This window comes from Ceratosolen solmsi, unplaced genomic scaffold, assembly GCF_000503995.2.
Source record: "Ceratosolen solmsi marchali unplaced genomic scaffold, CerSol_1.0 scaffold56, whole genome shotgun sequence".
NCBI lineage: Eukaryota > Metazoa > Arthropoda > Insecta > Hymenoptera > Agaonidae > Ceratosolen > Ceratosolen solmsi.
This window is the reverse complement of record NW_011948425.1, coordinates 5,004,233-5,014,655: the sequence shown is the minus strand read 5'-3', so window position 1 is coordinate 5,014,655 and position 10,423 is coordinate 5,004,233. Positions and strand designations below refer to the sequence as shown.

At 35.0% G+C, this 10,423-nt stretch overlaps 2 protein-coding genes across 5 annotated transcripts; one reads left to right on the top strand and one right to left on the bottom strand.

Moving 5' to 3' along the window:
* The first annotated feature begins 392 nt into the window (after nt 1-392).
* Nucleotides 393-9,353, top strand: shf (WNT inhibitory factor 1). Of its 2 annotated transcripts, none has more exons than XM_011500440.1 (6): nt 393-623; nt 2,763-3,005; nt 4,760-4,903; nt 7,334-7,486; nt 8,686-8,781; nt 8,847-9,353. In XM_011500440.1, the coding sequence occupies exons 1-6, from the start codon at nt 461-463 to the stop codon at nt 9,071-9,073; spliced, it is 1,026 nt and encodes a 341-aa protein (XP_011498742.1). In that variant the 5' UTR covers nt 393-460; the 3' UTR covers nt 9,074-9,353. The 2 variants fall into 2 exon arrangements, with proteins under 2 accessions (XP_011498742.1, XP_011498741.1); XM_011500439.1 differs by having other exon boundaries at nt 4,760-4,954.
* Nucleotides 7,501-10,392, bottom strand: Coq7 (ubiquinone biosynthesis protein COQ7, mitochondrial). Of its 3 annotated transcripts, none has more exons than XM_011500441.1 (3): nt 10,268-10,392; nt 8,466-8,642; nt 7,501-8,188 (listed from the first exon to the last, which is right to left on the bottom strand). In XM_011500441.1, the coding sequence occupies exons 1-3, from the start codon at nt 10,272-10,274 to the stop codon at nt 7,758-7,760; spliced, it is 615 nt and encodes a 204-aa protein (XP_011498743.1). In that variant the 5' UTR covers nt 10,275-10,392; the 3' UTR covers nt 7,501-7,757. The 3 variants fall into 3 exon arrangements, with proteins under 3 accessions (XP_011498743.1, XP_011498746.1, XP_011498745.1); XM_011500444.1 differs by lacking the exon at nt 10,268-10,392 and adding an exon at nt 9,995-10,230; XM_011500443.1 differs by lacking the exon at nt 10,268-10,392 and adding an exon at nt 9,351-9,409.
* Between the last annotated feature and the right edge of the window lie 31 nt (nt 10,393-10,423).

Here is a 10,423-nt window from a genome sequence, read left to right as displayed (position 1 = left end):
AAGGAGGTGGGGCCGGCCGCGCTCGTAGAGGGGTGGCCGCTGGGTCCGGCGTCCGGTCGGGCCTTGGGGCCTCAGTTCGCCGTGGCGAGCCGAGTGTGCAGCACGCGATCCCCGCCGACCCGCACCGACCGTAGCCACTGGCATGACCGAGCGCGACCACGGCCGCCCCCTCGTAGGCCGTACCTCCAGCACTAGGGGACCCGCGAGCCCTTGAGGCCCCCGTAGATACTTGGCCGCGCGCGCGCGCGCGGCAGTCGGACAAGCCGGAGATAGATACATACGGACGGCAAAACAATAGACTCACTGATTGACAGACTCACTGACTGACTGACTAACTGACTGACCGACAGAGAGGGGCGAGGGAGAGAGCGAGAGAGAGAGAGAGAGAGAGAGAGAGTGAGAGAGAGTGACAGGGTGGGAGAGAGGGAGAGAGCGAGGGAGCGCGAGCTGGAAATATAATATGCGGTGGGCTGGGGCGGCCCCGGCCTCGGTGGCGCTGTTCTTGCTCCTTTTGCTCGGCGGGCCGACCTGCGAGGCGAGGCACCGGCGCACCGGCAACGGCCACAAGCCCGACGGTGACATGACCCTCTGGATCGATCGTCAGCAAATCAAAATGTTCAGCGGTGAGTTCGCGCGATGAACCCCTCCCCCTCCGGACCACCCCACCGGCCATCATCCGATTTTCATCGTCGCGCTGGTTTCTACGCGACTTACCTTATCGCTCAGCCTAGCCTGACCCTTATAGAATCGATTCTTAAGCACACGCTTCCTTATTCAGCCGCTCTTTCCTTCGCTTTTAACGAATTTCTCCCTACGCCCTTGACACTGCCTCCCGCACTAATCCCCACACTCGAGTGCAATTTACATAATTAACATTGCTCGCTTGCCCTCGGCTCTATTCACCGACGCCATTTAATGGCACGAATCAAGTATAAGTGCATTTGAATACTATAAATAAAATTAAAATCAGCCGCGACAATTGATTATTAAGGCCTGAAAGAACTTTTAACAATGTACGATGCAATGGCTTCATCGTCATTTTACGCTCCTCGCCACATACTCGTTTCTCCATTTAATATGCACATTTTTGGAATATTAATTGTCGGCCCGTGAAACTGGTGAAATTATTCATAAAATTATTGCATAGGAAAATTGAAGAATTTCAAGTAATATCAATGATTTTGTGACTAATCTATTTATCACTTATTTAATGCCATTGTCATTAATTAATCGTCCTTACGATCTTTGTCCTCGCTTATCGATTAAAATGTAAAAGTAGTAGTATGAATATCGGCCCATAATATCTTAACATTAAAAATTCTATGCAATATTCGATGAAAACTATTTGAAAGAAAGAAAAAATAAGAAAATTAAAAAAAAAAAAGTATAATTAAATTTACACGAAAATATTACGAAAGAATAATAGCAATTTTACAAATTACAATAATAGACAAGTTTCTGATAGCGTATAGCTTGATAATTCGACTGATTCGACTTTCGCAAATAATTTCATATAATCTACGTAAAATGTTAGCAAATATCGAATAGGCCATGGTAAATTTGGCAAATTCTAAAATACATTGAATCGATCGATTTGTACTTCGATCGATCGAATCAACGACTGATGAAATGACGATTATTTATTGACATAAAAACCATTTACGAAGTGGAAATGCATTTTTGTGCAAATGATAATTGCTTAAAAATTTATTTTATAAACGATAAAAGAGAATATTGATAGACATGAAAACATATATGACATAAAGTTTGAAATAACTTAGTATCAATAGCAATTTAAACATTAAAACGTGTATTTCACTCGCTTCATTATCTATTTCTGTTTGATCGTATGATATTTTTCAAACGGCTGAATTGCAAAAGTATGAATTCATTAATAGAAAGAAATAATTATAAATGTCTTATTGGGAGTTGCAGTTAACACGAAGCTTTTGCAACAATGTATTTCAGTAGACTGAGTGAAACTGAAGGACGAGTAAAATTATTATATTTAATGTATATTAAACATAATCTAAAATAACGAATGTTTTAAAAATAATATTATAATTATTATAATAATAAATATGATGTTTATTTGAAGCGAGGGAAAAGATGTCATCCGTTCAGTGGTCAAAAATTATAATTGGATTGAGTGATTTAAATTTAATTTAAATTCCATGGGATTAAAAATTTCTACAAGTGATGTTAAATTTTCGTATAAAATATAGGATCATCGACTACTGGCTCGTTAATTCGGACATGTAAATGCTAAATTAATTTCAATGTCTTTTTTGTTTTCAGAAGTAACAAATTATGGTCATAAATTTTCTAATATAAATATTGAAATTTTAAATTACTAATTTACTTTCCAATACCATCGGCTAAATTTGCTGGAAAATTATTACATAAAACGCTCTCTCGTCTTTGCTGATTAGAAGATATATATATATATATATATATCTTCTTTTTTTTTCTATTTTCAATTGAATTTTTCAATTGCAAATTTTATCGGATTGAAAAATAAATGAACAATGAAAAATTAAACTAACAATTAAAATTTTCAAATTGTATTTTTTATCTATAATTTGATATTTAGATTTTCAATTGAATTAGAATACAAAATTTGTTGAATTGGCCTGTTGAATCGAATTAGCGATAATTTTGTAGCGAGAGAAATTTATAAAGCGTATTATTTGAGAGTATAAATGAAGAAATTCTCATGAAAGAAACTAGCCTGTAATGAAGTGGATGTCGAATTTTTGCAGGTGTCGAAATGGAAATATATGCAATCGACGAGGGCCGAGTGGTTCCTTATTTACTTGATCCAGAATTCGAGAGTAAATTGCCAATCATCCCAAACGAGGTATCCTACGTGAACTTTACATGGAAGTCAGGCGTGAAGAAATACTACTACGACTTCTTCTTGCTCAAATCCTTTGACGAATCAATATTGAAAACGCCCTCGATCACAATTAAGAAACAAGGTCGCGTGCCCAAACGGCAGAAAGGTATGCCATATTAATATGCAAATAATTGCCTAAAACAGCTTTGTACGAGTGTTTTAATACAAGTTTGTTCACGTTAGAGTTATGTTGTCGGATATTAAAAAGAATGTTGTAATTTTCATTGGGGCGATGGGGGAGAGAGGAGAAATGAAGATGGAAAAAAGAGAGAAAAAGTAGATCGAATAACATGTTATATCAAATTGATATTTCTCCGAATACATTGTATGTTTACCAGTTGTGTGTCAGACTGACTTGAAATGCAGAAATTTCACTCATTTACTACGCCTCTCGATAATTATAAAAATACACAGTGTACAACAGAATATATTTAAATGTACATTAATTAAATGTTTCGGTTACTGGCAAATAATAACGTGTGTCACGAGAAAGATTTTTTCATGAATCATCGATACTTTTATTTTCATTCGGGAAAACTCAAATGCAACAGCATATTTATCTAACCAGATTTATCGAAGCTTCGATTTCGTTTCATAAAAAGTATAATTATACCTATAATTATTATATTTGTGAAATGATTCATAAGATGCGAATAAAGTATATTTGTACTTGTGTAATGTCATAAATAATGACGAATCGTTGTATATTGAATTTCAGTGTTTCGTAAAATTTATCCTTATTATCAACTAATTTCCCGATCGATTTATCAAAGCTCGCGAATGACAATTAAAATTTTTAATAACGATTATTAATAAATATTCGTAGTTAAATGGTATAATTTACAATTAAATGCGCCATATAATTAATTAAAAAAGTAATTTCTTCAATGTATGAGAAAATGCAAATTTATTGAAATGCGCCAACAAATAAGTTGAGCAGCATATATTAGAAAGAAATAATTTTTAAGATCAGAAAATAAAATTGATAATTGATTAAATTTGTTCATATACTTTCAATTTTTTCTTAGTAATGTAAGGAAAGTTTGTTCAAATATTCTAATTTAGTACACCAATAAATGTGACTGATTTCATCATTAGTGAAATAATTGTAAATTACAAAAAATATAAATATCTTAAATATCTTAGATTAATAATAAGTGCTTGTAAATTCTGAAAGACTTTAATCAATTATTTCATACGATGCATTTAGTATACAATGTAAATGAAAATAATTTAAGAATCATGATTTTCGAAAGTTAATTTTGCTAATATATATCATAATAATTAATAGCGTCGGATTATGTAAATAAAATTTATGCTAATGTCGAATGAAAAGTAACGGATTTGGAAATTAAGCAAAAGTTCGTCTCTGAACCGTTAGAGTAAAAATCTTGGTTAATTCAGCAATGAAAAAGGAACGTTAAATCGAATTTTTGGCGCACGAGGAAATCGAACGGAAGTTGTTTGACATTAGGAATTATTCGGACCGGAGGGACAAGTAACTTTAATTAATAATAATTTGAAAATTATCGACTCTTTTGACTTGGAGCTCCCAGAATAATTCATTAGCCAATAGCTCTCAGCATACGTAATCGCGGATCCAAGCACGTAAAATCGATAATTGTTAATAATTTCCGAGATATTAATACAAGAATTGGAGAAACGCGTCGAATAACTTAACTTGCGTTAGGTCTGAGAAGGGTAATTAGTCGGGCAGTAGAGCCCGAGAGGCAACGAGATCGTAAATCGATAACGAGCGATCGCACTGAGCTGCGAGCTCTTGAGGAGGTGAAAAATGACGGTGTCGAGGTGAACGGAGGCTTGCGCCTGAGTGCCTGACGTTGCATTTTTTATTTCCAGAGTTCAGTGTACTGCTGCCGTGCTCGGGCAACAATTCCGGGGTCGCACAATTCGGAATCGGTCTGATGATCGAGACGCGCAAGAACAAGCCACTGAACGGGACACCCCTGCGGCTCAGCCTGAGAAAAGAATGCGCCGTGCGCGGTGAGTGCGTCAGTCGCGCCCACGATCACCACCTCTCCACCCACACATACAGTTCTGTATCACCAGTATAATCATCGTCACTAATTAGCTGCATGCTTCGATCTATAAGCAAGAGCAATGTGTCGCGATCGATGCTGATCGGCGCGCAAGCAAGGAGGGTGCTGTTTTCAAAGAGACGCAGTCGTTTGATTGGGGAAGGGATCGGTTGGCGGGAGGGGCAGAGGGGGAAGGGGGAGGGAGACGCGCTCGAGCAACCGCATCCACGTGGATTCGACAAAGTGATACGATGGCACTTGGTCTCGTAAAGCTTGATCATATCTGTAAATGGAGAACGTTGCGGTTTATCGAGAAAGTCGATAGTCCTATGCTCGTTGACAGCTTGAGACAAGACCCCCGTTCGCTTAGATCTAATGATAATTCAATGGGATTTCTTTAGATAAGTGATGGACAAGTGATACGAGTCATTGCAATTGACAGAGTAGCCTCCAGGGTTATCGCGGGATTCGGTAGTTACATGGCGCTTTGACGATTCGAGCTGTAAATGGGAAGTCGTGCGCGCGTGCTAAAGTGTTTGTTAAAGGCGTGCCGATTGCGTCGTACCGAACGAAAGGTGAAGAACAATGGGCGAGTGAAGTATTGTGAGGTGAGAAAATATCAGACACTCGCGAGGTGGACAGGATTTTCGGGCTTACGAATCCGGTCTCCCGTTCACGATTAATTGCAAAGAGGCGCTTTTCATTGAATTTTTTTGTTTGTTTAGTTTTTCTTGGCAGCCGTGCCGAATGAAGCGTTTTTTTTTTTTTTTTTTTTTTTTAACGAAATTAGAATAAATTGAGCAAATTATCAAAGGAAAGAGCACGACAAGATATTGTTGCCCGCTAAGCGACAATGTGTACGCTTTTTCAACGTTGAACCATTGAATTCCTTATTACAGATGGCACAGGATCTTTGTTCCTTTTTGATGTCGGAAGAAATATCTCTCATTGAATTTTTTTGTTTGTTTAGTTTTTCTTGGCAGCCGTGCCTTTTTTTTTTTTTTTTTTTTTTTTTTTTTTTTTTTAATATACACACATAAATACTCAAACTAAACTGCATATTTACCAAAGACGATAATAAAGCTATGAAATTGTTTGTTAATTATAATTGACTTTGTGACTCATGATATTACAAATTTACAAATAATTGTCAATTAATTGTTATGTGAATATCATTTACCGACTACATGTAACGTTTGCTCCATTACATAAATTATAAAAAAATTTATTTTCTAAATAACACTGTACAAATAGCTTAAAACTATCTAAGCATATCATTAAATGCAAGAAAGTTATATCAAATATAACATATGGATATACTCGGCTATATATTATTTTTTTTATATATTAGAAATGGAATAGCGTTTTACCATGTACGTTCGATTTATTTTTCTTTGAAACGTGCAACGTTTTAACAAACACTGCCTCATTGGCAAAATATACTTATAAATGTAAAATTCTTCTTTTCTTTTTATATTTTGCGATAGAACCGCTAGTCAATTAAGGCATACGTATCGATACCTTTTGCGCGAATTACTTTTTTCCCCGTCCATGTCTATACGAAATTATAACGACAGTGCGTTACTTATATTCGTAGTTCGCAGTAATTAATGCACAATATTGGTTGGCAAAGTAAAAATGATGTAAAATCGCGAAACTTTTAACTAAAATTTAAAATGCAAGCTAATGACAGTTTATACCGTAAAAAATAAATGCCATCGCTGATCAAGCAAATGTTCTATCCGTACATATTTTCCGGTACTCCAATCGATTATTGCCGTTCAAATATGTGTGTTTAATATATGAGAAAAATTTTATTATCGAAATGATGTCTACATCGCAAACGTAATCTTTTATGTACAGAATATTATGCATTTATATGCTTTTTGTTTTTAGTTATAAGCGTTTCTGTAAAATGAAATGCCAAAAATTTCTGATCATTATGTAATGTTTTAAAAATACTGTAAACACCTAAAGGTTATAATATTGTATTTGATATTAAAAAATGGTATTTAAAAATTTTAATTATATTAGACAAAAATGTTGTAAAATAACACGGTAAACATTTATGTTTAACAAAAGTTCCGTTATGATTAAAAAACTGATATTTAATATCATGTACAATTTAAAAAAATAAAATAATAATGGCTGCACATTATTTTATAATAAAAATTGATGTATTGCAAGTCTGGTATATGAAATCTAAACACATTCTTTCTTTTTGCTCAGTACTTGAGCAGAGAATGTGACATTCGCGTACCAGAAAACATATACAATTAGTAACCTTTACATTGGTATTCCAACGATTATGAAAAGCTTAATCAATGGGGTTTTTGACATTTCTTTCGAGACTATTTATAAAAAAAGAAGCATTAATTTCATCTTTACATTGCAGAGCCTAATCCAGGGCCGTGTCCTGACGGCTATCTAGGACCTCCACATTGTAAAAAAGCTTTGTGCTACCCAAACTGTATGAATGGCGGAAATTGCACGGCACCAGGAGTATGCTCGTGTCCACCTGGCTTTCAAGGACCATATTGCGAAGGAGGTATGTCAGTCTCCGCTTTAATTCATCTTTATTAGCATTAGCTTTATTAAAGCAATATTATAATAAAAACTACGTGCCAATACTGTCACAGAGTAGCACGTACGAAGTCTTTAGATACTTAAAATACTTTATAAGGTCTCGATGTAAATATTCAAATTATGAGCTATCGACTGCACAAGAATAAGTTCTTTTGAAGGCGAATTACAATTTGATTAAAAAGTTGTCCAAAATAAGTTTATATACTTTTCTACATTTTCACAAGACTTTATGTCTAAATAACTTTAGATATTGTAATAGCAGTCTTGCAGCTTAATTTAATGACATTCGTAAGAGCTTCGTAGAATGGAGCCTGCTTAGCTCCATGTTTTAATCCTGTATCGTAGTGATCTAATTCATCGTCTCTAAATTTCTTGATCGTGTCAAGGATTTCTTTATCGTCTTCATTGCCAATTTCCATCAAAGTTCTTAGTTGATCGTTATAATGCTCCACAATGACATCCTCAACGGCGACTGTGCAGGCCATGGCTGCTTTTTCACCGAGTAAGGCAGTACTGGCACCAAGTAAAAAGCCTGCTACATTCCAAACGGGAAGTAGAGCTGTAGGTCGAACGCCGTATTTCCGAATTAATTCCTCAAATTTTTGCCTATGAACCTGCTCTTGCTTCCACATATGTTCGATCATTGGACCAGATGGTGAATTTCCTACAATATTAAGTCTCAATTGAGTCGTATGCGAATAGACATTTTTTCAAGTACTTTTAAATGACGCGCTACTCTAAGAGACTTAGACGCGATTAAAAAGATTTTTATCGTTTTGTCCGTTGATTTTTTCCATTATAGTAAATGATTTTCTCAATATATAGATTATATATGTAAAGTATAAGCAATATGCTACTCTGACAAAGTTATCGGATACAACGATAAATTATTTCTTTATCTACATCAAATTTAATTTTATAAATAAGAATTTTTATTTGACTTAGTATAGCCATTTGCCCAGCATATATTCTGTCTGCTCCAAATTCGCCTGCATGATCCACTCTAATTATTGAATCCATAATTCGTCCTTTTTTAGTTCTTAATGGAGCTGCCGAGTTCAATGAGAGGAATCGAACAGATCCTCTGCCAGCATTCAACATCTTCATAACTTTAAAATCTACAATAAATTATATGACATTATTAAAGGCATTGAATTTTAGGTATATGCGCTGAGAAGTGTCTAAACGGTGGCAAATGCGTACAAAAAGACACGTGCGAATGTCCAAAAGGATTTTTTGGCTTAAGATGTGAATTTTGTAAGTATCAAAGCTACTGAGTAAAAACTCTTTTAAAAACTGTCTAATTAACAATTTAAATACAGCTAAGTGCGTAATACCCTGTTTAAATGGAGGAAAGTGCAAGGGCAACAATATATGTAGATGCCCGACTGGCTTTAAAGGAGATCATTGTGAAATTGGTAGACGTTCTCCCCAGCGGTCGGCCTGCACAAAGCCTTGCAGAAATGGCACATGTCAACCAGACAATACATGTCTTTGCGAGCCTGGATGGTTTGGAAAATTGTGCAATAAAAACAAACCATGGGCTTAAACGATTAAGTGCACCATGCATGCAGCCTTAAGCATCGTCGCACAATATTCAGTGATTTACCGTTAATGTGGAATAGAAACTGCATTTATCGGACGCAGCTAAAATTGGATTCAGTATTATTTGTATGGCAAATTCAGAAACTAAAGTGTTAAATTTCGATCTTGGAATGAAGAATCTATGACACTTAACTGGAGTGGTGGAATTAAAATAAATATTTGTGGTACTGCAACTTGGAGAGGAAACAACGAGCGGTACGATTGTAAAAAATGTATCTCACCAGACATGTGATATGTAAAGCTATTTTACACCATTTTCTTTCCTTCTTTTTCTTTCTCTTCTATATATTTCTAATTGTATGATTTTTGCATTTCGTTCGATCTATCGTAATGATCGTTTAGAAACGAAACAACTATTTTTCATTTATTATTTACAGCGATGATCTAACTCACTATACATTTTTATATAATTCTATATTGAAAATATTGTTTATACATGAAATAAATATAAATGTAAGGATATAAATTTATATCGTTTTCGTGAATTGTAGCAAATAAAAATAAATGCATTATTTTTAGCATTGTATCAATCGAATGTATATTTAAATGTATGAAAACGACAGCAAACAGCAAGCTGATACGCGATGATGTGTGGTTGTATCACAATGTATACAATACACCGTTTGTTTAGCATTCGTTATCATCGAATTTATTGCCCTTTATCAAGATTTAAATGACAAATACAACGCGTATCACAACATTTATTTATTGAATTTGCAATAAATTGTATAAAAAGAAAAAAAAGAAAAAAAAAGAAAAAAAAAGAAAAAAAAAGAAAAAAGAAAAAAAAGGGAAAAAAAAGAAAAAAGAAAAAAAAGAAAAAAAAAGAAAAAAAAACAGAATAAGATACTTGAATAGAACTTACTTTCAAATAAAAGAAACGAATAGAGATAAGGTTAGGGTAATATCTTACTCCAATTGTTTTTAGAACATGGATTAGGTCGATAAGAATTAACGAATAATTAAAACGAGGAACTTCATGTGCATGCATACATTTTCGCACACCAGCATCAATCATTCGCACACGCGTATATATGACGATGTGAAAACATGTGGACGCGTTCGCGCGCGCCTGTTCACGAACTTGCCTGTGCGTAGGTATTGAGAAGAAAATTAAAAATCATGTAAATATGCTTACGAGACATTTAATTACGAAAAACGCAGTTGACGCGTAGTCTTTGGAAATTTTAGGTTTACAATTGGTAAGTGCACGGGGTACCGAAAGGTGAGGTTAGACGAATCAAAACAACATCATTTTCACCCTTCCCCCTTTGCGCCAATCTAACGTCAAATA